The 27,247-nt window shown below is 40.2% G+C and overlaps 1 protein-coding gene across 2 annotated transcripts in view; it reads left to right on the forward strand.

Moving 5' to 3' along the window:
* Window positions 1-27,247, forward strand: part of EPB41L4B (erythrocyte membrane protein band 4.1 like 4B) — a 566,800-nt gene that overhangs the window by 476,213 nt on the left and 63,340 nt on the right. For both annotated transcript variants that reach the window (XM_089689066.1, XM_089689067.1), the window contains 3 exons: window positions 17,538-17,645; window positions 23,322-23,448; window positions 27,098-27,175. In XM_089689066.1, the coding sequence (XP_089545192.1) occupies window positions 17,538-17,645; window positions 23,322-23,448; window positions 27,098-27,175 (313 nt within the window). The remainder of the gene's footprint in view (window positions 1-17,537; window positions 17,646-23,321; window positions 23,449-27,097; window positions 27,176-27,247) is intronic.

Consider the following 27,247-nt stretch of genomic DNA (forward strand, 5'->3'; position numbering starts at 1 on the left):
ATGTTTCAGTCCATCCGACACTGCCAGGTTGCACCTCAGACTATCCAGGAGCTCACTGATGCCCTGGTCCAGATCTGGGAAGAAATACCCCAGGACATCATCTTTCATCTCATTAGGAGCATGCCCCGATGTTGTCAGAATGCAGACAAGCACATGGCAGCGATACAAACTACCGAGTACCATTATGAGTTGCTGCAATGAAATTTCAGCAAAATGGACTAGCCTGCTGCATAATTTTTTTCACTTTGTTTTTTGAGGTGTCTTTGAATTCAATCCTCTGTAGGTTGATAATTTTAATTTTCATCAAATGATGGGGCATCCTTACGTTCCTAACACACTAGTTCATATCAGTATAGATATCCAGCAAGATATTTTTCCCCATTGAGATCTGATGTGTTTTCAAAATATGTTCCTTAATTTTTTTCGAGCAGTGAATATGTGACTAAAATATCCCATTCGGTTTAAAATAGAAATGAAAGGCAAAGTGTGTCAGTGTGTGATTGTGTGTATGTGTATATATATATATATATATATATATATATATATATATATATATATATATATATGTATATATATATATGCATACACACAGTCAGGACTGCTGAGAAGAGGGTACCCATGGCCTTCCTGTAGGGGGCCTGGCCCCATCAGCTGTAGAAGGGGGTTCCGGGCAGCTGATAAGCCCATCTACAGCTGCTAAATTCCATTGTTAGCCTTCTGTCATTCTATCACACAGCTGCTCAGTGTTGTGATGTTGGAGGCCACAGGTTGGACACTTTCAAGTTCCCTTTTGTTTACATTTGATTGCAACTTTGTTTCTCTCCTCTCCCCCAGACTGATCCCTTTCTGTTCACTGCTACAAACCTCTCTTTCCTTATACAACTTGACCCCCTCCCCCCCTCCCACTGTCATGACCTGTTCCATCTGCAAATCTATAAATCACGATCTACTCTTTTTATTTAACTATGTACTGATCTAGTTAATGTGTCTCTTTTCCTATCACCTACAGCTCAGATCTAGTATTATAAGATTCCTAATTGTATCTCACCACTAGTCTGATTTCATTCACAATTCCTGGTCAGCCCCGTTCCCTGACCTATAATAACCTTGAGGGCTGCCAGTTCACACTGCATGCATTTCAGTTACTATTTGTCATCATTCAAAACGCACAGAAAGTAGGTTATATGGTTGTCAATGTCATAGTTCACATCAGTGCTTGTAGTTCCAGTGTGTTCCAGTTGCATGAAAAAAAGTAGAACATGCTGCATTTTTTCTGCACAGAACTGTTCTGTAACACGGTAAAACACATAAAAAAACGCACAGGGATGCACCAAAAATGCACAGGGATGCACCAAAAACATGTAAAAAATCTGCACGCAAAAACCAGCCCTTAGGACTTGTTAACACCATTTGTGGTGCAGAAATGCACGCAAGAGCATGCATTTTCCTGCACAGCAAAGAAATGCAATGCCCTTTGCAGATGTGCGCAAGCACCATGAATGCTTAATTGCACCACCGCATGTCTAGTAAACACAGATGCATTCACAGCCACCAAAACGCATGACACCACACTACTGTGCGGTTAGGTGCAACACACTTTTAAAATAATATGCCTGCAGTATTTTTGCATGTTCACACACGTTAGGCAGCCCATTGAAATTAATGGGCTGAGGAAAAAAAATTGTCAAAAATGCCCCATTCACACAGGTCCTCTGGCCTGTACAGCATGAATGAGTGGGTTGTTCATGTGGCTGGAGCCACCTGGTACCAGGTTTTAATTTGACAGGTGTGAAGGTGTAGGGAAGTGGCCCTGAATGCTCACAGTCTGTCAAATTAGGACCTGCAGCATTTTCATAGTGTAACATAGGTTGCCTGCAAACAGCTCCAAGCGGCTCCAGCCACATAAACCACTGATTCACACTCTACAGGCCACAGCACCCATGTGAATGAGCCCCAAGACCTCAATTACACACAGAGCTTTATTTATTAACTCCGTACAGTTTTATCATTTATAACTCAATCAACCCGTATACAGTGCTCAGCATAAATTAGTACACCCAACAGATTTATCAGAAAACCTTTACCTTCCCTTCAGAATGAACATTTTCTATGGGATACTATACTACAAAAAACTCCCACAAATGTGGGTCATTGATTGCAAATAAGATTGGTTTATTTGCACACACAAAAGAGTATTTTTCCTAACAAATTCACACAAAACCATGTTGCAAAAATGAATACACCCTAATGATAGTTGTCATCACAAATGTACATTTTAGACCACAAAATCCTAATTAACAAGAATTCAACTACAGGTGTACAAGAATACCATTTACATGATGTGCAGTGGGTCTGTGCAATATTTCGGGCTGTTGCCCCTGACATAATACAATTTGTATTTCACAAATAAATCTGCCTTGTCTCTCCCTCTTCAACTACAGCCTAGTAAAAGGACTTACATGATGTGTAGCACACCTGTGCAATATTTCTGGCTGTTTTCTGTGACCTAATACACTAATTTTTATATCAAAATAAAACCTGTCTCATCTCCTACTCCTAAATTGCAGCCTAGTAAAATCACATACATGATGTGAAATGTGTCTGTGCAATATTTCTGGCTGTTCTCTTTAACATAGTGCACTGTCATTTTTATTTCTTGATAAAAAAGCGCCTCCTTCAAATGTGGTCTAGTAAAATCACTTACATGATGTGAAAGTGTGTCTGTGCTATATTTCTGCCTGCTGTCTCTAATATAATACTGTAGATTTTAATTGGTTTGCCATTGTTTGGAAGTTGTCACAAAATTGAGGGCTTTAGCTTTATTTCTTTTTAAGTGTAAATCTCATGAGAACTTTTTGGATCTATTGTGTCTGCTACAACAACTGCTCAATCCTGGCCAATTGGTTGCTAAATGCAAAAAAAAAAAAATAAACAGGGGTTGCAGCAAAGATTACCTAAAAAATACTTTTTTTTTCTCAAGTTGAAATAAATCAGACAGGAGTGTTTCTGCTGTATGTAAGGCAAAAAATACTGTAAAAGTAATAAAATGTTTTACACATAATAAGGTGATAACCATACACACACACACACACATATATATATATATATATATATATATATATATATATACACACACACACACACACACATATACAGTCATGGCCGAAATTGTTGGCACCCTTGATATTTCTCCAGGAAATCATGTATTTCTCACGAAACGTATTGCATTAACACATGTTTTGCTATACACATGTTTATTCCCTTTGTGTGTATTGGGACAAAACAAAAAAAGGGAGGAAAGAAAGCAAATTCGACATAATGTCACACAAACCTCCAAAAATGGGCTGGACAAAAGTATTGGCACCCTTTCACAACTGCGGATAAATAAGAATGTTACAAGCATGTGATGCTCCTGTAAACTCACCTGGGGCAAGTAACAGGTGTGGGCAATATAGAAATCACACCTGAAAGCAGATAAAAAGGAGAGACGTTCACTTAACCTTTGCATTGTGTGTCTGTCTGTGCCACACTAAGCATGGACAACAGAAAGAGGAGACGAGAACTGTCTGAGGACCTGAGAACCAAAATTGTGGCAAAATATCAACAATCTCAAGGTTACAAGTCCATCTCCAGAGAACTAGATTTGCCTTTGTCCACAGTGCGCAACATTATCAAGAAGTTTGCAACCCATGGCACTGTAGCTAATCTCCCTGGTCGTGGACGGATGAGGAAAATTGATGAAAGATTGCAACGCAGAATAGTCCGGATGGTGGATAAGCAGCCCCAAACATGTTCCAAAGACATTCAAGCTGTCCTGCAGGCTCAGGGAGCATCAGTGTCAGCGCGAACTATCCGTCGACATTTAAATGAAATGAAACGCTATGGCAGGAGACCCAGGAGGACCCCACTGCTGACACAGAGACATAAAAAAGCAAGACTACAGTTTGCCAAAATGTACTTGAGTAAGCCAAAAGCCTTCTGGGAAAACGTCTTGTGGACAGATGAGACCAAGATAGAGCTTTTCGGTAAAGCACATCATTCTACTGTTTACCGAAAACGGAATGAGGCCTACAAAGAACAAAACACAGTACCTACGGTAAAATATGGTGGAGGTTCAATGATGTTTTGGGGTTGTTTTGCTGCCTCTGGCACTGGGTGCCTTGACTGTGTGCAAGGCATCATGAAATCTGAGGATTACCAAAGGATTTTGGGTCGCACTGTAGGGCCCAGTGTCAGAAAGCTGGGTTTGCGTCCAAGATCCTGGGTCTTCCAGCAGGACAATGACCCCAAACATACGTCAAAAAGCACTCAGAAATGGATGGCAAAGAAGCGCTGGAGAGTTCTGAAGTGGCCAGCAATGAGCCCAGATCTAAATCCCATTGAACACCTGTGGAGAGATCTTAAAATTGCTGTTGGGAAAAGGTGTCCTTCCAATAAGAGAGACCTGGAGCTGTTTGCAAAGGAAGAGTGGTCCAAAATTCCGGGTGAGAGGTGTCAGAAGCTTATTGATGGTTATAGGAAGCGACTGATTTCAGTTATGTTTTCCAAAGGGTGTGCAACCAAATATTAAGTTAAGGGTGCCAATACTTTTGTCCAGCCCATTTTTGGGGTTTTGTGTGACATTATGTCATATTTGCTTTTCTGCCTCTGTTTTATATTTGTTCCAATACATACAAAGGGAATAAACATGTGTATAGCAAAACATGTGTTAATGCAATACCTTTTTTGTGTGAAATACTTGATTTTCAGGAAAAATATCAAGGGTGCCAACAATTTCGGCCATGACTGTATATATATATATATATATATACACACACACACATATACACACACACTACACAAAAAAATTAAAGGAACACTTTTTAATCAGAGTATTGCATCAAGTCAGTTAAACTCCTGGGATATTGATCTGGTCAGTTAAGTAGCAGAGGGGGTTATTAATCAGTTTCAGCTGCTTTGGTGTTAAGGAAAATTAACAACAGGTGCACTAGATGTGCAACAATGAGATGACCCCAGGGGCGGACTGACCATTCGAGCAATCAGGCACTGCCCGAGGGCCAGGGTCAGTAGGGGCCCCATGAAATGCCCCTGGTAGCTTTTTATAGGCTTTTTTTGAGTGTGGGCAAAGACACAGGGACCCCACGATCCCCTATTGCCCGGGGGTCCCATGAGTTGTCAGTCCACCCCTGGATGACCCCAAAACAGGAATGGTGTTACAGGTGGAGGCCACTGACATTTTTTTCCCTACTCATCCTTTCTGATGGTTTTTCGCTAGTTTTGCATTTGGATAGGGTCAGTGTCAGTGGTAGCATGAGGTGATACCTGGACCCTACAGAGGTTTCACAGGCAGTCCAGCTCCTTCAGAATGGCACATCAATGTGTGCCATTGCCAGAAGGTTTGCTGTGTCTCCCAGCACAGTCTCAAGAGCATGGAGGAGATTCCAGGAGACAGGTAGTTACTCTAGAGCTGGACAGGGCCGTAGAAGGTCTTTAACCCATTAACAGGACCGGTAGCTGCTCCTTTGTGCAAGGGGGAACAGGATGAGCACTGCCAGAGCCCTACAAAATGACCTCCAGCAGGCCACCGGTGTGAATGTCTCTGACCAAACAATCAGAAACAGACTTCATGAGGGTGGCCTGAGGACCCAAAGTCCTCTAGTGGGCCTTGTGCTCACTGCCCAGCACCATAGAGCTCATTTGACATGTGACAGACGTGAAAGGTTCTGGAGCAGCCATGGAAAACATTATGCTGCATGTAACATCATTCAACATGACCGTTTTCGTGTTGGGTCAGTGATGGTCTGGAGAGGCATATCCATGGAGGGACACACAGACCTCTAGATGCCAGACAATGGCACCCTGGCAGCCATTAGATATCAGGATGTAATCCTTGGACCCATTGTCAGACCGTATGCTGGTACAGTGGGTCCTGGGTTCCTCCTGGTGCACGACAATGCCCGGCCTCGTGTGGCGAAAGTAAACAGGCAGTTCCTGGAAGATGAAGGAATTGCTACCACTAAATGGCCCCCACCCTCGCCTCACCTAAATCCAAGAGATGATCTGGGATATCATGTTTTGGGCCAACCGATCCCACCAGGTTGCACCTCAGACTGTTCAGGAGCTCAGTGATGCCCTGGTCCAGATCTCGCAGGAAATACCCCAGGACACCATCCGTTGTCTCATTAGGAGCATGCCCCGATGTTGTCAGGCATGCATACAAGCACGTGGGGGCCATACAAACAACTAGGTATCATTCTGAGTTGCTGCAATGAAATTTCAGCAGAATGAACTAGCCTGCTGCATCATTTTTTCACTTTGATTTTCAGGGTGTCCTTGAATTCAGTCCTCTGTAGGTTGATAATTTTCGATTCCATCAAACGATGGGGCATCTTTACGTTCCTAACATATTACCCAGTCCATATCAGTATAGATATCCAGCATGATAGTTTTCCCCATTGAGATCTCATATGTTTCCAAAGTGTTCCTTTAATTTTTTTGAGTAGTGTACATACACATAGTTCAGTGGGCAATGTAGTACCCTTGGCAACCACCCAGTTAGGTTAGGTCACACCTTAGAAGCAACTTTGTACTGGGTTACTTCAAAATTGGTCTTTGTACTTGTGTCCACACAATTGCTGTCAAAAACTGCATAGAGCCCTTCCCTACACTAAAATAGTTTTTGTAAGTGACTTGCTAAAGCCTTGTGTAGCGCCTGATGATGGGGAAACAGAAAAGAGAGCAGAAGGGCTTTGCAGGTCCTAAATAACTTAAGAGTCAGCTAGGCTTCTAAACAATTGCTGGTGAAACAAATGTGGGTACTGCACTGGTTTCCAAAGAGGGGAAATGTTAAACTGGAACAGCTGTGACTTCTATTTGCAGGAAAGTAAAATGGGGGCAAAAGTGTTGTAAACACGTGAAGTTCTTAGGGATACATGAGGCTTTAAGTTGTTGCAGGTGACAATGGAATTTGAAGATGCTATAGTTGGGGAAATATAATAAAATGATTGTAGTTTATAATTTTGACAAATATTAATATTAAAAAAGGCTTCCTATCATATGCATGCTTTTCATGCTGTTATTTTTTTTTTCTTATCTTCAAAGTATTTGAACTGTATAGTATGTTACAGTAGGTCCTTTCTATACATAAAGAGATTACAAGCTGGTAAAATGGTTCTATTTTCATTATGTTGTATAATTCCAATTCAGTTCAATCTGGATCCTGCAACATTTACAGTACTGTATTCCAAACAATCGCATTATTTTATAGGTGCTTTTGTTCTGCCTCACAAGCAGAAAACTGACTTTGCTAGGATCAAGGCAATGAGACAGAAAGTTATTCAAATGATTGGAAGTAATTTTTACAAGCAGACTTCTATCACCATCAATTAGTTGTAGTTTAGAGCTTGAGCAGCTGGTCAGACTCTGCTTTCCACATTAATCACTACAATAATTAATTGTAACACTGTGTCATATTTTGACAATGCAGTCAACCAGAAGTGTGGATATATTTTAATACTTGCAAAATCAGCATCACATCACTAAAGACAATTTTTTTTAGTTTTGGGCAGTGTGGAGAGGGATTAGAGCACCTGTCAGGTTTTTATTACTGTCTATGTTGCTGTTAGGGAGATTCACCCTCTCCCTTACTGTTAGAGCCAAATGTGAAATAAATAAATAACATTTTTCCCCAGAAAAGGAATAAAGGGAAAAAAAAAACATTAGTTCTGGTGACCCTGGTGACAACCAGCGGTTCCCTTACTGCCAGTTCTGACTATTGGATAGGAGGTGAAGGAAAATCTACCAAATGTCAAAAAAGGGGTTAGAACCCTCCCTTACTCTATCCAAAATATAAAGAAAAAACTGCCTTTATTTTTTTTCTCATTTTGTCTCTCATAGTTAAGGTTCACCAATGATGCCAATTACAGGCCTCTCTCATCTTTTTAAGTGGGAGAACTTGCACAATTGAAGGCTGACGAAATAATTTTTTGCCCCACTGTGTGTGTATGTATGTATGTATATGTATGTATATGTGTATATATATATATATATATATATATATATAGTAATAAATAAGAATTCCAGTATACATACCATTGTTTTTAGATGCTATAATATTAATGCAAACAATTCATATACACTTATTAGGATTTTTGTTTCCCAAAGATCTATAGCAGAATACATTTTGGCCTAAATTTAGGAAGAATTTTTTTTTTACTGAAAAAGTTTTATAGGAAAAAAGTAAAAAATAGTTTTTTTTTATTTTACTTTGCTCTTTTTTTTGTTTATAGCGTGCAATAATAAAAAGTCCAGTGGTGATTAAATACCACCAAAAGTAAGCTCTATTTATGTGGCAACATTATATAAATTTAATTTGTGTGCAGTGTTGCATGACAACGCAATTGTCAGATAAAAGAACGCAGAGCAAAAAAGCAAAAAATTACCTGGTCATGAAGGGGGGGAGGGTAAGTCTTCCAGACTAAAAATAAAACAGCAGCACCCCAGTCTGATTCATTTCAACTTGCAAAAAAGAGATAGGTAGTTATGGCTGCCACACATTTTTTTATCCAGCATTAATGGGCCTAAAACTGAACAGTGGAAGTATCAACCATAGCAGATCTAAAAGCTATGGGAAAGTTTACTGTTAAAAAAAACTAAGCTAAAGCCCTAAACTCTGTATAAGTTTTTCAGTGGCAATCCAGTTTAATAGTATAGTTTGTGAGCTTTTTTGTCGTACCATACTGTATTACATTAAGTTTAATAAAATGTCAAACCAGAGCACACAAAAAAAACTGTTTAAAACAATAACCCACATTCCCTGAATCCTCCCCCCATCCCCATATCCCCAGTTATTCTCAAAATATTCAAAACATAGACTTCAGGTTTGTTAGAAAATGATTAGAATCAGGACGTGCATATGTGAGCACAGTAGCCACTAATATTGTATAATATATTAATATACTGTGGCGGGACCAGGGGCAGACTGGCAACTCATGGGGCCCCCGGGCAACTGGGGATCATGGGGCCCCTGTGTCCTTGCCCAAACTCAAAAAAGCCTATGAAAAAGGTACCAGGGGCATCTCATGGGGCCCCCTAATGACCCAGGGCCCTCAGGCAGTGCCCGAGTTTCCAAATGGTCAGTCCGCCCCTTGGTGACAATATACAAGAAGCTTGGTTTGCAACATTAGGAAGGAAGAGGAGGCAGGTTTCATCTTGAAATGAACATTAGAGTGCAGTATTTGAGAGGCAATATTCAAAGATATTGTACAGTGGCCGGAAAGTACCACTTTGAGTGAAAGAGGGCCTAGCTGCCATCTGGAGTAGCCTAAAAAATTTATAATGACAATTAAATACAGTGTGTGTACCCTTCCCTTATTCACAAACTTCCCCAAAATGTATATAAACACTTTAAACCCCAAAAAGTGTACTAATCTTATGAAGTATGCTTAGTATCCCAAGTATAAATACAAATATAATAAGTGCTCAAAACAAAAAACACACAAGTCCCAAAATAATAAATTAGTCCTTCAAAATATCAAAGTCATTCAAAATCTCAAAATCAACCTCCAGGTGAAGACAGCCTCCAAAGTAATTTATCAAATCAAAAAAACCTCAAAAAAAAGAAAGGAAAATGCACATAGTGTATTATCCTTAACAAATTGAATTATTCATTCCATAAACGCATGTGATTCACACAAAAACACTCGTGATCACTATATGGTAAAGTGAATAGCTGTGTAAACACGTGCCTGTGAAACAATCTAGTGATAAAAAACTGTGAAACGTGTCCACTTCCAGAGTATGCAAAATAGATACCCTTACTAAAAAAATATATAAACACAAGCTTGGTAATCCTCCAGGCAGGGTACTGATATATAATACATTCCTCCAGAGGGATCTTCACAGCCACAGTATTATACTCCTCTCCACATCAGTCTCCAAACAATGCCCACCATAAATGAAACCACAATAGCGTAATTCCGTAAAAACTTAAACAGAATATACTTTATTCATGTGCTTACATATATCTTCATCTTTAAAATTGCCATCAAACAAGAAATCAGCCCAGCCAGACCTCCGGAAATCCTCAGCAGATCCTCTCCTGTGTCTCAAATAGAGATTTCCAGGATCCAAAATGGCCGTTCGATCACTTCCAGTTCAGCTGTGCGTCTGACGTCACTTCCCTTTGACATATTTCGTCAATTAGACTTAATCATAAAGGATTCTGATTCTGCGGTCTCAGGCCCATTTTGCTCAAGCTCTTTGCTCTGAAACTCCTCTCCTGTATAATTTCATGAAAATCTCAGGTTTTCATCCACTTTTTGTATGTGTAGTTTTATATATTTGATTTTTTTTTTTAATAGTATTGATGCAGTGGTTGGGTTACACATACACTATATTGCCAAAAGTATTGGGACGCCTGCCTTTACACACACATGAACTTTAATGGCATCTCAGTTTCAGTCCATAGGGTTCAATATTGAGTTGGCTCACCCTTTGCAGCTATAACAGCTTCAATTTATGGGAAGGCTGTTATCAAGGTTTAGGAGGGTGCCTATGGGAATGTTTGACCATTCTTCTAGAAACGCATTTGTGAGGTCAAGAACTGATGCTGGACAAGAAGGCCTGGCTTGCAGTCTCCACTCTAATTCATCTTAAAGGTGTTCTATTGGGTTGAGATCAGGACTGTGTGCAGGCCAGTCAAGTTCCTTCACCCCAAACTCGCTCATCCATGTCTTTATGGACCTTGCTTTGTGCACTGGTTTGCAGTCATGCTGGAATAGGAAAGGGCCATCCCCAAACTGTTCCCACTAAGTTGGGGGCATGAAATTGTCCAAAATGTCTTGGTATGCTGACGCCTTAAGAGTTCCCTTCACTGGAACTAAGGGGTCAATCTCAACCACTGGAACAAAAAAAATCAAACACCATAATCCCCCCTCCACCAAACTGTACACTTGGCACAACGCAGTCAGGCAAGTACCATTCTCCTGGCAACTGCCAAACTCAGACCAGTCCATTGGATTGCCAGACAGAAAAGTGTGATTCATCACTCCAGAGAACACGTCTCCACTGCTCTAGTGTCCAGTGGCAGCGTGCTTCTCACAATTGAATCCAACACTTTGCATTTCACTTGGTGATGTAAGGCTTGAATGCAGCTGCTCAACCATGGAAACCCATTCCATGAAATGCTCTAGGTACTGTCGTTGTGCTAATCTGAAGGCCACAGGAAGTTTTTAGGTCTTTAGCTATTGACTCTGCAGACAGTTGGTGACTTCTTTGAACAGATGGCAACCTATCGCGGTACTACGCTTGAATTAACTGAGCTCCTGAAAGTGATCCATTCTTTCACAAATGTTTGTAGAAGCAATCTGCATGCCTGGGTGCTTGATTTTATACACCTGTGGCCATAGAGGTGATTGTAACACCTGAACCCAATGATTTGGAGGGGTGTCCTCCCCTATAATGCCATCTTGGCAAAACTTTTAACTATCAATGAGTTGTTACAGACAGATATTGGTCCCTAAAAGGATTTTTGGGTGTACAGATCTGTGTACACAGGCAGGGAACATAAGACAATATAGCTCAGCAAAGCAATTCAAAATTTTAAAGTCGAATGAAACCTGACCACTAAAATATTCTATAAACTTTAACATGATAGTATCACTTGGAAAACCTTTTTTAATCTCTAGCTTTCATCAAAATAGCAGCTGATGATATAGATATGACAGCCCTCTGCCGTATCTCTTGGGTGTAAATCACCCCGTCACATGCTCTCCCAAAGAAAACCATAAACTTCTATGCTTATGCACATTTTCTATGAAAAATATTCCACTGTTGTCACTGTTTAAAAAAGGCCTGTGAGAAAAAACATTTGCAGTTAGCAACAATTAGAAAACACGGCTTGTGATTAAACACATGCAGCCATTATCAATGTAGTGCATGTAGACGGGGAGGCTGTAAAGGAATTGTAGGATATCAGCTGCATCAAGATATAGCAAAGGGTGAAAAAAGGTAAAAAAAATAACTTCCTTCCCACACCCCTCCAAGTTCCCCAAGATATACAGAGTTTTGCTACTAACAGGACATTCATTAAGGGTTTACTTTAAGAGATCTGCCAATGCCTGCAAGCTACAGACTAATCTCTCCCCTATGTACTTTAACATTATCAGCAGCAGTCTTATGCTTTCCCTATCACAGCTAAAGCAATTTGTCAATTTGGCTGCTGGGAATCCACCCTTTATAATGAGGGGGCTGGCTTATCCAAAACCACCTTATTGGCCCTTCTAAGCCAGCTGAACTAATTTCAAAGGCAAGGCAGCCAGTGCACTATGAATATTATGAGTCCTTGATCCAATAGTGGGCCCAAACCCAAACCACATCCCTATTTAAAAATGTGGTGATGGTCAAACTACATTATACGCATAAATACTGATAAAAATGGAATTAAACTGAAATAGAAAGATAGAAATCACAGATTAAATAATATCATATACAAATTCTTTCCAAAATGGCAAAAATATTATTTGACCCTTTAAAAATAGGTTTAAAAGGATAAAGCAATCAAACTAGAGGTACTAAATTCTGGGACTGCTGCTGCCAAAAGTTGAAATATGTTGGACCTCACTTGGTTTACTAAAGGATATGTGCACAGACTGTGATTGATGCCAAACTGCAAAACATCCTTCAGCTGGATAGGAGACTTTTTAGGTGCCAAAAACACATGCCACCAGGGGCGGACTGACCATTTGGAAACTCGGGCACTTCCCGAGGGCCCGGGGTCAGTAGGGGGCCCCATGAGATGCCCCTGGTACCTTTTTCATAGGCTTTTTTGAGTTTGGGCAAGGACACAGGGGCCCCATGATCCCCTATTGCCCGGGGGCCCCATGAGTTGTCAGTCCGCCCCGCATGCCACACAAATTGTTGCAAAAAAAAGACACTGTAATGTTTGTATATTGGTGATCTAGTAATAGTCCTCATACTCAAAGAACAATTACTATGCATAGAAACTTTGCCTCAAGAAACTCATCAGAAATTAGTGAAAGCACTTTTTCTATTTGTACCATATAGCTATGTTAGGTGGTAATGAGGCATTTAGCGTTTCTATGTTCAATGTTGAGGGGGGCATAAGGACTATTACTATGTCATCAATTTTAAATATTTTTTTGTGTGTTTATGCAATGTTCTAAAGATTACAATGTATTTTATATTGTATGTATTACTATGTGACATACAGTCTGTTAAAATTAATTACGAAATATGGTTTCTACGGCTCAGCTAAGTGGTTGTATATCTTAGATAAAAATGGGATGTTCTCTATTTTGGGGGCTATCTGCTCCTAGAGCACAGTATATTTTTTCGCAGTATCCCCACTGCAAGTGAGCAATTGTGGAGCTTGGGCCATTATAATTTAAAATATCATACAGATTACATCTTTGTTTTCAATGTACGCTACAAATGGGTACTTCAACATAATATGAGTGTGTATCGCTTTTTGTTCTGATCTGCAGTAATTATGCCAAATATTGATTTTAAGCCATCAAACAACTCCATTAATGAATGCTCTAAGTCCATTTACTTACAATAAAGATCCAAATACACACATCCTAGGTGTGGTTCTTTTATTTGGGTGTTTAGGATGAAAGGGCACCAGTCACTTTATTTTAATTTTAATAAGATAAAGGGTTAATGCACAAGGCAATATGGGAGGAAGGATGAGGTGTGAATCAGGATATCCCCCACCTCCACTGCACCACATACATCAAGCTGGACCTCAATTTCTTCTAGATCTTTCAAAGTCTCCGGAGTTACCTTCAAGTCACAGATTGTGCTGGCTGGGCTCCATCAGAGTTCAAGCTCCCTGGTGACTAAGGTACAAGGGGTGTCTTCACATCCAGAGAAAGACAGCATGGAAAGGTTCCTGTGTACAACTTTCCACTCAGCCGTACCTCACTACATCTTCAGATGTGATGGACACTTGTAGCTTGCTTCCCCTAGGCCATATGCTCTCTACTTTCAGCAGCCAAGCATCTTCAGGGAAGGGAGATCCCTGCATCCTGCCATGCGTGAACAGGAAGCTGCTCAGGTTTATTACTAGTTCTCCCAGCATGCACAGCAGGTTCCCTAGATCTTCTGAAGTAGGTCATCAAAACCCTTAACACAGAATATATATCTCCAACACACCCTGATGGAACAAGTTCAAAAAATACGTGGCCAAAGACATAAACCCTGAGCTTGGCAGGACACTCCTGTTGAGGTTTAGGCTGTGTACATCTCACCGTTGACTACAAAATTCACAAAATACAAAGAATTTAGTAAAAAGATGACATCCCTACACATGTATGCTTTAGTTAAAAAATTAAAGAACTACTTCAGCTGGGCCTGCAATCGATCATATCAACATAATAAACATGCTAAAGAAAATTCTCCCAGCTCGTGTGTTTTCTTATAGTAAATCAGGTCAATTGTGTGTAACATATAAAGCCATTCCATGACGTGTGGACCTTGATCAAAGCAGTTTAAATGTAGATTTGAATAAATGCAAGACAATGTAGCAGCTATTGTACAGCAATCACCAGTTATGGCGTTTTCTAGTTCATAGCAAAAGACTTCATTCATTTAGTGGTACATTTGTAAATATTTAGTGTCAAGGGTAGAACATAAAGGTTTTAGGACCACCTTCATTTAAAAGAATGTTCTTCTACATTAGGTTTTCCACACAGAGGTGTAGCAGCACACAGAATACAAAGCAAAGAACAGCCTCTATAAGCAATCTGGACTACTCAGTCCCTCAGTCTGCTTTCTCATAGGCTTTATCACCTCTTGGGCAACGGCCTGTTCAGGTTGCCTTGTCTTTATGGCAAGACAGTCCAGAATACAGACACACCACTAGTGTGTCTGTACATACTGTATGCTACTTTCTCCTGCAGCATAACTCTCCTAAGAGAGGAGCCCTGTCTGGCTACACTGATTTCATTTTGTGTGTCCACACCCGCCGGCCTCCATTGAACCTTACACCTGATCCAACACTTTTTCATTGATGAATAGGGATAAGCTCCACATCCACCTGAGCTATCCAGCCAGGAAGCGTGTCACTGAACACCACCAGTCATACGTTGCCAAGGTTTCTCCTCGCCCGCAGCCACATGTATACAAGGGGCATGTATGCATGCAGCTGAAGGGCGGGTGGTGGTGGTGGTAACAGCTTCCTGGTAGGATAGCTCAAGTGGGTTCAGACTATGATCTGAACTATTCCTGAGCTCATCCCTGCTGCTGAAGTGGGGATTAACTGCATTGTTCTATAGTGACAGAACGCCAGCCTGTTACACGTTACAAAATGTGTTTACATACACCATACAGTCATTTTAATGATATTTTGCACGTCAACACACTCTTTTTAAAATACGTTTTTCCTTTTAAGTACTAAACTATCCCAGGTAGATTTGCTGCATCAGAGCCCTTTCTACTCTGATGAACCGTGTGATTAAACCTGAAGATTTCTGAATTAAACTTTTATTTGAAATGCTAGGATGGTCTCTATGTTGCCAATATTTTATGCACAGTATACATGTCCTAACATACTGGTGCTTAACAAGGGCACACATGCATTACATCATAATGGCACAAACAGGATACATATTTTAGCATCAAAGGAGCATGAAGCGTAGCTACACTCAACACTTAAAGTGGATCTAAAGCCTCAAGGTTTTTGTACCTGAATGCATTCTATGCACTTACACGAGCTCCATCACGATCCAGCCCTGTGCATATGAGTTGCGGCTCTCCTGGCTTTGTCCTTCTTCCCTTGGAGGATCAATAGCCGCTGGAGCCATTGGCTCCTGCTCCTGTCTATCAACTCCGCTGACAAGGGGTGGGGACGGGGATGAGTCCCACCTTCTGTGTCGATGGATGCAGCAGCAGGTCTCGGGAGCAAGCCTTCATGACTGCCCCTATGCTTCCTATTGGGGGCACCAGCAAGAGAGGAGGAACCAGGAGCGCCAGCAGGGGACCCAAGAACAGAAAGATCAGGGCCGCTCTGTGTAATTCTATTTCACAGAGCAGGTAGGCATAGACATGTTTGTTATTGTTATTCTTGTCCTTTACAACTACTTTAAAGTGACATTAACCTCCCTGGCGGTATTCCCGAGTGTAGCTCGGGGTAACATTTCAGTACCAAAAGCGGTAACCCCGATCTACACTCGGGCTTACCCTGCGGCACTGCTCCGGCATGTGTTCTTCACTTACCTTACCCTGCGCTCCCACGATGTGTCCCCTGCAGCGTCCCGGCCATCTCCTCCGGCCGATGCCAGCATCCGGCTTCTGTGTCCTGTCCCTGTGACGTCGGGACGTACGGGCGCCGCCGCCGCCGGCGGCGGGAAATCTAAGAATTTTAAAAAATGTCATTTTTTTTTTTTACATTTTACATAGTAAAACATTGCTGTCTCAACCAATTTCACATACATCTTGTCCCTAGTGCTTTGTCCTGCGCCCTGCTTGCATTTTGTCTGTTCTTTCTGCCTGGAAACTGAGAAATGTCCATGGCGTCCAAAAAGTGTCCCTTTAGGTCAAAAGCGGTTTAGATCAGCTAGAGAACAGCGATAGTAAATCAGAACCACTTGCAGAATTGAGTGATAATGATTCGTGGGGGAAATTCGTCATCAGACACTGAAAACGATTTTGCGACTGAGCTCAGCAATGTGCGAACTTGGCGCTCTATTTCACATTTCAGTGTTTTTGGTTTGATTATATTATTGAATTAAATTTATTATTATTCTTATATTATTTTTATGATTATTTATTAAATTATAATTTATGATTTTGTGTTTCAAATTTTATCATACCCGGGATGTTTACTAGACTCTTGTTCGGACAGATTTCAGTGAGTTTTTCCTAAAAATTACAGCCTACAATAAAAAAAATACATATTTCCATGCAAAAAAATGGTACCGCTTTCAGCACCAAAAATCTGAAATAATCATACCGCCAGGGAGGTTAAAGTATTTTTTTCATAAAACAGATAATATTAAAAATGACATGCATTTGCTACATGTATATGTATTCCAATCTGCTTTAACATATACTGTAGAACAGGATGTGTGTCAGTGCATTTTGTGGGACACTTTAAAATGAAACACAGAGGAATATTTATTTTTAGAAAAAACACTTTGAATCAAATATGTTGATGCACATTAAAAAAATGCCCCCTCTATTTCTGTTTTGGTGAGAACTCAAAATTTTGGATTTCCCCTCAGCAGGACAAGAGAAAGTGAATTTCGCTAATGGGGACACATACAGCAACATAAATATAGTGTTAGATAGACTTTACTGATAAGATGTAATTACCAATAGCACAGCAGTAACACATAGCCCCCAGTCATAATTTGTCATATTTATGTCATTGTATGGTGGTCATTATATTTTGAGAACCCTACTCTGAGTAGATGTATCAGAAGTTTCTGGATAGACAGTATCCCATTGTATACTTATTTGTATATACTGTACTCGTCATATGTAATTTTAATTAAAAGTACTCTCTTACACAGGAGTCCAGCATCTACCCGTGCTGAGAGTACACAATCTACTGGATCATCCTCAAGCAAACAAGAAACCCGACCACCAAGATTAAAAAAGTTGACAAGACAATATAGTTTGTGAGTTGTGAAACTTTTTCAATATATGCTTGCTACTCTTTATCCTTATGTAGAGCAATATTATTTTGTGACTATTATCAAATTTGTTTGAGTGCCACATCTTAGCTTTAATAGGGTCCACTCAAGTGAGTGCACAAATCACCTAGTATATTTTTCTAGCATAAAAGTAGGTGCTAAAATTATTAAAAAATAAGTATACTTCATAGCCAACAGAGCATTGCTGATTTAGCTTGTGGTGTTCATTGAATGGGTGGTGTGCCTATATACATGTCTTTTGTGTTACAGCAAAATACCAGTTATCTTGGTCAAATGCATGTACACCCATTGGGGTTGATTTACTAAAGGCAAATATACTGTGCACTGCAAGTGCACTTGCTGCAGAGCTTACTAAATGAGGTAAAGCTTTGCTTTGCTAAAAATATCCAATCACCTGCAAGGAAAATTAAAAACAGCATTTTTGCTTGCATATGATTGGATGATAGAAATCTGCATAACTTCCTTTCAATCTAGAGCTTACCCTTCAGACCTAGAGCAACTGCACAGCATATTTGTCTTTAGTAACCTCCCTATCTTGAAAGAAAAAAAATAAATTATAAAAATGGGGTGCGCTATCTCATCATAAATAGAATCATAAGCTTTGGAAACAAAGTGACAGTCCAAAAAAAAATGTAACAGATCATAAACGTCCAATCCAGTATATGTAGTGTTATTCATATAGCCATAATCAACACCGTGCTTGACTTGTGGCCCCACTCCCTGCTCACCTTGACCATTGACCTATAGATTATAATAGGCCAAAAACATGCTTTATTAGGAAAATGTGTCTCCAAATTTCTGATCCGTGACGTGTTCCTTCCACGTATTATGCTTCTTTAAACTGCAGATCCATGCAAAATAAAACAAAAACATACCATAGTGCAACACTGTTTTATATAACAAAAAATTCAATGTGTTACAGTATCCACTCACATTAAACACATTATATGTGACTCCAAATTATGGTGAACATATATGCATTACTCCACCGTGCCAACTATATATGGTGTTTCCCATCACAGGGTAGGTGCACCATGCACTCACCTTCTTCCCTGACCTAACAGATAGGTCATACAAGCTTAGGGATGAAACCAGATTCTGCTTATCCAATGCCGATCCTTAGTAGCTATTAGTTCTGGCCCTTTAAGGGAACATGCTCTCGGATATCCAGTGGAATTAAGGTGTGTATGATCAAAGATAAAGGGAATAGATCATAGTGCAACCCCATAAAATATGTACCTCGGACACGGCCGATGACAGATCTGAGTACCGGCCCCATTACCGATACCATGTGACCTGCTGCCAGTCAGTGTCCCTGATCACCGCCAGGCCAGTTATATGATGATGCTGTACTGCACTGGTGACAGTATGTAAAAAAAAAAAAAATAGTGAAAATAATTTTTTTTATTTAATTTTCCGAAAAATTATGACAAAAAAAATACAACTTCAAAAAACTCACCATGCCTCTTATGAAGTACGTCGGACTGTCTAGTTTGCAAAAAGGGTCATTTGGGGGATATCTGTACTGTTCTGACATTCTCGGACCTCAAGAAATTAGATTGGCCGACAGTACTTCAGGATTGATCAATTTTCAGATCTATACCATAGTTTGTGAACTCTATAACTTTCCTACAAACTAAATAATACATCCTAATTTGGGTTATTTTCACCAAAGACATGTAGCAGAATACATCTCGGCCTAAGTTTATGAAGAACAATTATTTATTTGCAAACGTTTATAACAGAAACAAAGAAAAACGTGTTTTTTTTTCAAAATATTTGGCCTTTTTTTTTTAATTTAGCAAAAAATAAAAACACCAGTGGTGATTAAATACCACCAAAAGAAAGCTCTAGTTGTGTGAAGAAAATGATACAATTTTAGTTTGGGTACAATGTTGTATGACCGCGCAATTGTCATTCAAAGTGTGAGAGCGCAGAAACCTGAAAAATGGCCTGGGCAGGAAGGGGATTAAAGTGCCCGGTATGGAAACGGTTAAAAAAAATAATGCGTTTAAAAGGTTAAAAGTGACATATTCCAACAATTTTTCCCCATTTGTCTTTTTGCAATGCAAAGTAGCTGGAACATTAAAATGTAAGCAGACAAATAATGAAGATGTAAATGTTGGTCTGACCACAAAGATAAATGACCCCCTAGTCATTAAAGCCAGACTCACATTATTGCACAGTGCACCACAATGCAATGCATGCTAAAACATTGCTGTATGCATTAGTGTGCTGTGTTGCTAAAAATTGTACATGCCCCTTTCTATGTGCTTTTCGGCAGCCCATTTTAATGAATGGACTGCTGTAATGAAATTCACGCTAATGTGTGACATAATACATTTGAACGTACTGCACAGATGTGCTCAAATATGATCAGACAACAGAACCATAACAGCTAAACAGGTAAGGCAGTAAAAGTTCACCAGAGCTGTCAACCTTGCTTAAAAGGATATTTAAATATTTAGAGTTAAACATCATTGTCAACAGCATGGTTGGAATGGCTCTCTGAATTATGCAGTAGAAAAAAAAAAATCACAAGTTGTTCATCGCACTCTCCAAGGGGAACTTTCTAAGGCAGTAATAAGGAGTCCCTAAAATTTGTTTGTAACCAAAATTATACCTCAGTATGTCACGTAATTTCACAGGAACATATACTTTTGCATCACTGGCCTATACCTTTTTATTAGGGGGATACCAAAATATTAAAAAAAATAAAAATATGAAATAAAATAAAAAAAACAAACGATATGGCTTCCTGAATTGTTACAAAATAATTTAAATTCCATGTTAGGTTATACAAACTCTCAAAATAAAATTACATCAACTGAAATTTCACTCGATGAGAATAACTGACACTTCTTTAACTCTGAATCAAAATTAAAAGGACAAATTTTGTAAAATAATTAAAAAATGTGAAATGTAACAAGGGAAGAAAATCATTTTGGCCAGTAAAAGGACAATGACCCATTCAGTAATTTTGCATAAACTGTTGAATCACCTCTGTGTACAAAGCAGAAAACAATGTGCCATTGTGAAGTAGAACAATGTGCATCATATAGAAGAACTGTGAGAAAGAAGTCCTTGGTTTAATGTAGGCATACTGGAAAAATGTGGTTATTGGAATAATTATGATAGACATAATAAAAATATAACAATTATGCAAACAGATAATTTAAACAGATTTCAGGTCACTCTAATTAGAGGCTTATTAATTGACTTGGATATGTAAAAATCATATAAACATGAAAATCCACAACATTTTACCAAGTTCCTCAAAGTGGTTCTAAAGGCTCAAGGTTTTTTACTTTCGTGCATTTCATGCATGAAGGTAAAAAACCTCTGTGCAACCCCCCCCCCCAGTCCCCTTTATACTCACCTAAGTCCCATCTCGATCCAATGTGCACTGGATTCTCGGCTAGCCTGGGACTCCCTCTCCACAATGCATGGTGTTTTCATCTATTGCTCTGAGGAAGGGCGTTCGACTGGCATCCTTTGAGTTCTTGTCTCTGTTTTTATTATGTTTTTTGGCTTGTGAGTATGTTTTTTCTTTTTTAAATAAATTTCATATAATTACGGTAATGAATGAGGAGAGTGTGCCCTGTTTTGTTTTTTTATGCTAGCATCGAGATTCCCCGATCCACCAAGGGCGGCACCTCAGCAAGTGCAAGATTCCATTTAGAGTGCAGCAAGAGAGATTTGAGTGGTTACTGTTAGACATTACATCTTGTATCCTTATTTAAAAAGAGTAAAAGCTAGAAGCAGGTAGTTTTAGACTAGTAAGGCAGACTAGTGTGTGTAAACTGTATACAAAATGAGTAAAAGTGCCATAATATATATAAAAGCAAGCTGCTATGCACAAAAAGGTAACCAATATCACCCTAGAACAGCAATAGGCAAACTACGGCCCGCGGGCCGTATACGGCCCGGCAGACCTTTTAATCCAGCCCGCGGAGCGTGATACTGTCAGGATGTGTGTAGGCGGGGCAGCGTGACGAACGCGAGGGGAGCTAGGCTCCTCTCACAGTCCGCCCTGAAGACCGGTGTAGCATGAAAATCTGTCTCCTATGAGGATCTGTCCCCCTCGACGTATCTGCGCATGTGCCGGAGATCGCCGATCGGCTGCTAATGCCTGAAACTGGCACATGCGCAGATACGTCGAGGGGGACAGATCCTCATAGGAGACAGATTTTCATGCTACACCGGAATGGCGCGGGAACACGGCGAGAGGAACGCGCGGAGCAAAGGTAAGTGAATTGACACAGGGGGGACTTAATATGGGGGATGAATTAATATGGGGAATGAATTACTATAGGGGGGATGAATTACTATAGGGGGGATTAAATACTATATGGGGGATGAATTACTATGGGGGATGAATTACTATGGGGGATGAATTACTATATGGGGGATGAATTACTATGGGGGATGAATTACTATGGGGGGGATGAATTACTATAGGGGGGATTAAATACTATATGGGGGATGAATTACTATGGGGGATGAATTACTATGGGGGATGAATTACTATATGGGGGATGAATTACTATGGGGGATGAATTACTATGGGGGATGAATTACTATAAGGGGTATGAAATACTATATGGGGGATTAATTACTATGGGGGATGAATTACTATGCTTACTATGGGGGAATATTACTATACTTACTATGGATGACACATACACATCATTCATCTACTCTTGGTCTGGCCCCCGGGTCCAATATATGAACCCATTGCGGCCCTCAAGTCAAAAAGTTTGCCCACCCCTGCCCTAGAACATCAATGTATATATAAAGTGCAGCGCTAAAATGAACAGAAAACAATGTTGAAAATCAATAGAAAGTCAATGCAATAATGAATGGGTATAGATGAATGACCCATAATTAATCCAGAACCCTACACATATAAATATATATGAGTTCAGATGAAATTGTGATCCAAAAAGTCTGTCGCCCCCTGGGGGAGTACTTTAGTCCACAGACCGATTTCCTGGATGGATCATTGCCACACAGTGAAAGTCTGCCCACCCAGAGGGATACTACCCACCAGGAATATAGTGGGACCCCTAAAGAAAGAGGACCACCCACACCAGCTTCATACTACCCAACAGTAGAGGGATGACCACCCACTATCAGATGACATCTGGGTTTTTTACATTAAAAGCGCATATAACATGCGTGTCCGGTGTGTGCGCATTACCTTTACCATTATTGCATGGATACCGGACCCTAATGGCACCTGAGCACTATAGTCACTTTATTGACTTTTTGGATCACATTTACATCTGAACTCATATATATTTATATGTGTAGGGTTCTGGATTAATTAAGGGTCATTCATCTATACCCATTCATTATTGCATTGACTTTCTATTGATTTTCAACATTGTTTTCTGTTCATTTTAGCGCTGCACTTTATATATACATTAGTGTGTGTAAACTATTTGAAAGTATTTTGCCAGTACACGTGCAAAAACGTACCATATCAAACAATCTGAACCAGAATGAGAACCAGCATGGTTATGGCAGTCAAAGGTTTAAAATAAAAGCTCACTCAAATAATATTAATATGAAAGGTTAAAAAGAGAGAGATTTTTAGGAACTTGTGGTGATAACTTTTTCATTTTTTTTTATCAGTAATCATAGTGATGAAGATGATCTTCCCCCAGCACTGGCTGCAGTAGCTGCTGAATCTGCTGCTGAGCATAGAGCTGCTCTTCTCCTGGCTTCCACTGGAAATTCTCAGGCTTCCTCAGTTGAGAAGGTATAAATCACAGCAATTCTTCTACATTTTAGAGTTATAAACTTTTTGAAGTGTGTGTACAGCCCAAACTTTCAGTTTTTAGAAGAGAGTGTGCAAGTGTTAGAACCTCTGTGGGTTAGTGAACTTTCCCTCACAAGCTGGTGACAATGGTTTAACTAGACAGGAAGTAAGAAAAAAAATTTGTATTATGGGGCTACACAGACAGCAAAGAAAAGCTGGCTGGGGTTCCAACCTCCCCCTACCAGGGGCGGACTGACCATTTGAGCATTCGGTACTGCCCGAGGGCCCAGGGTCAGTAGAGGGCCCCATGAAATGCCCCAGGTAACTTTTATAGGATTTTTTGAATGTGCTTTGAGTGTGGGCAAGGACACAGGGGCCCCATGATCCCCTATTGCCTGGGGGCCCCATGAGTTGTCAGTCCGCCCCTGCCCCCTTCTCTACCAAAAAAGGTTTGCTATTTCTGTCTGTGTGGAGATTTTCCCTCACATCTTGTCTGGTGAATCCTTCTCCATTCAATCACCATCTAAAAAGTTTTGGTTAGACATGCAATAAGTCTATGTAGTTAAAGGAAATAGTCATTAGTGTCTCAAAGTATATATCCTTCAGCTCTTTACCTATAATATTTCCTATTTTCCAAAAAATCAAAGTTCATTTTTGAATGTACTTTTTTTTTTTCTTTTTTTTTTTTTAAGGAGCGATTTATTCTACACAGGGTATCAAATATTAGCAGTTGAATGAATGGTATTGTACCAACAAACAAAGTTTGGGCAGGGATGGAAACTCTTCTCTGTATGTGCCCGAGATTGACAATAACATGCTATATTTAGTGGGGTTCATTTACTAAAGGTAAATATACTGTTGCTTTAGATCTGAGGGGAAGCTATGAAATGAGGCTAAGCTCTGCTGATTTCTATCATACAATCACGTGCAAGCAAAAATGCAGTTTTTTTATTTTCCTTGCATGTTCCCCTCAGATCTAGTGCAACGTGCACTTGCAGTGCACAGTCTATTTGCCTTTAGTAAATCAACCCCAATGGGTTTGAGAGAGAAGAAGAAAGGGGCAGCCACTTACCAACTATAGTAGCCCTTGATGCTTTTTTTGCAAAATGGATTTTCAGGGCTTTGGGATGCATAAACTAGATGCATATTACCAGAAGTTGTTTGCATCAAAGTAGAACTTCAGGCAAATCGTTCTCATTTTAGATAGAGTAAGAGCAGGGGCGGACTGACAACTCAAGGGGCCTCCGGGCAATAGGGGATCATGGGGCCCCTGTGTCCTTGCCCAAACTCAAAAAAGCCTATGAAAAAGGTACCGGGCATCTCATGGGGCCCCCTACTGACCCTGGGCCCTCGGGCAGTGCCTGAGTTTCCAAATGGTCAGTCCGCCCCTGAGTAAGAGGTATAACCCTTGTCAGTTTTTTGCCATCTGTGTCTCATTGAAAAGATTTCCCTACACTTCCTGTCCCATAGGCGAAACAGGAAGTGAGAGGAATCTCTCCAAACTAAGGGAATCCGTGGTTGTCAAAAAAGGGTCACCAGAACTAGTGTTCCCATTGGAAGATTTCCCTTCTATCACTGTTCTTGGGACAACGCAGAATTTGGAATTTTGTTTTGTTTTCACTTTCGATGATAACAATGTACATGACAAATAGAGAGGGTGAATCTCCGTAACGGGCGTGCAGAGAGCAATACCAACCTGACAGGTGTTCTAATCCCTATCCACTCTGTCGAAAACTAAAAAGAAATATGTTTTTCCTTTAGTTTCACTTTAAAAGTCTGATACCCATGCGAGACCCTGCCAGAGACCACTGGTTCAAGTTAATGCTTCCCAGCAGTATTATGATGTCATGTTTTAGTATGCATGCAATAGAAACCAATAATGTACTTTACTTCATATACAGTCAGGTCCATAAATATTGGGACATTGACACAATTCTAACATTTTTGGCTCTATACACCACCACAATGGATTTGAAATGAAACAAACAAGATGTGCTTTAACTGCAGACTGTCAGCTTTAATTTGAGGGTATTTACATCCAAATCAGGTGAACGGTGTAGGAATTACAACAATTTGCATACGTGCCTCCCACTTGTTAAGGGACCAAAAGTAATGGGATAATTGGCTTCTCAGCTGTTCCATGGCCAGGTGTGTGTTATTCCCTCATTATCCCAATTACAATGAGCAGATAAAAGGTCCAGAGTTCATTTCAAGTGTGCTATTTGCATTTGGAATCTGTTGGTGTCAACTCTCAAGATGAGATCCAAAGAGTTGTCACTATCAGTGAAGCAAGCCATCATTAGGCTGAACAAACAAAACAAACCCATCAGAGAGATAGCAAAAACATTAGGCGTGGCCAAAACAACTGTTTGGAACATTCTTAAAAAGAAGGAACGCACCGGTGAGCTCAGCAACACCAAAAGACCCGGAAGACCACGGAAAACAACTGTGGTGGATGACCGAAGAATTCTTTCCCTGGTGAAGAAAACACCCTTCACAACAGTTGGCCAGATCAAGAACACTCTCCAGGAGGTAGTTGTATGTGTGTCAAAGTCAACAATCAAGAGAAGACTTCACCAGAGTGAATACAGAGGGTTCACCACAAGATGTAAACCATTGGTGAGATTCAAAAACAGGAAGGCCAGATTAGAGTTTGCCAAACGACATCTAAAAATGCCTTCACAGTTCTGGAACAACATCCTATGGACAGATGAGACCGAGATCAACTTGTACCAGAGTGATGGGAAGAGAAGAGTATGGAGAAGGAAAGGAACTGCTCATGATCCTAAGCATACCACCTCATCAGTGAAGCATGGTGGTGGTAGTGTCATGGCGTGGGCATGTATGGCTGCCAGTGGAACTGGTTCTCTTGTTTTTGATGATGTGACTGCTGACAAAAGCAGCAGGATGAATTCTGAAGTGTTTTGGCAATATTATCTGCTCATATTCAGCCAAATGCTTCACAACTCATTGGACGCCGCTTCACAGTGCAGATGGACAATGACCCAAAGCATACTGCAAAAGCAACCAAAGAGTTTTTTAAGGGAAAGAAGTGGAATGTTATGCAATGGCCAAGTCAATCACCTGACCTGAATCCAATTGAGCATGCATTTCACTTGCTGAAGACAAAACTGAAGGGAAAATGCCGCAAGAACAAGCAGGAACTGAATACAGTTGCAGTAGAGGCCTGGCAGAGCATCACCAGGGATGAAACCCAGCGTCTGGTGATGTCTATGCGTTCCAGACTTCAGGCTGTAATTGACTGCAAAGGATTTGCAACCAAGTATTAAAAAGTGAAAGTTTGATTTATGATTATTATTCTGTCCCATTACTTTTGGTCCCTTAACAAGTGGGAGGCACATATGCAAACTGTTTTAATTCCTACACCGTTCACCTGATTTGGATGTAAATACCCTCAAATTAAAGCTGACAGTCTGTAGTTAAAGCACATCTTGTTCGTTTCATTTCAAATCCATTGTGGTGGTGTATAGAGCCGAAGATGTTAGAATTGTGTTGATGTCCCAATATTCATGGACCTGACTGTACATGTTTATATGTGAGTCAGTAATTATAGTTTAGTATAACATAAAGATAACTACAGTTGTGCTACACACTGCACTGTTTTTCATGAAAAAAAATTATTTTACAGAGTCCTAGTAAAGCAAACAGTTCATTTACATTAGAGCCAGGTGACCTTCTGATGGATTTCACAGAAGCCACACCAATGGTAAGTCCCAATTTGTAATGTTAAGGAGAGTTGAGTTGAGCAATGTTGTTTGTATGCCTTTTTCTTGGAAAG

This window comes from Staurois parvus, unplaced genomic scaffold (assembly GCF_062004578.1).
Source record: "Staurois parvus isolate SC_StPar_1 unplaced genomic scaffold, SC_StPar_1.0 ptg000468l, whole genome shotgun sequence".
Taxonomy (NCBI): domain Eukaryota; kingdom Metazoa; phylum Chordata; class Amphibia; order Anura; family Ranidae; genus Staurois; species Staurois parvus.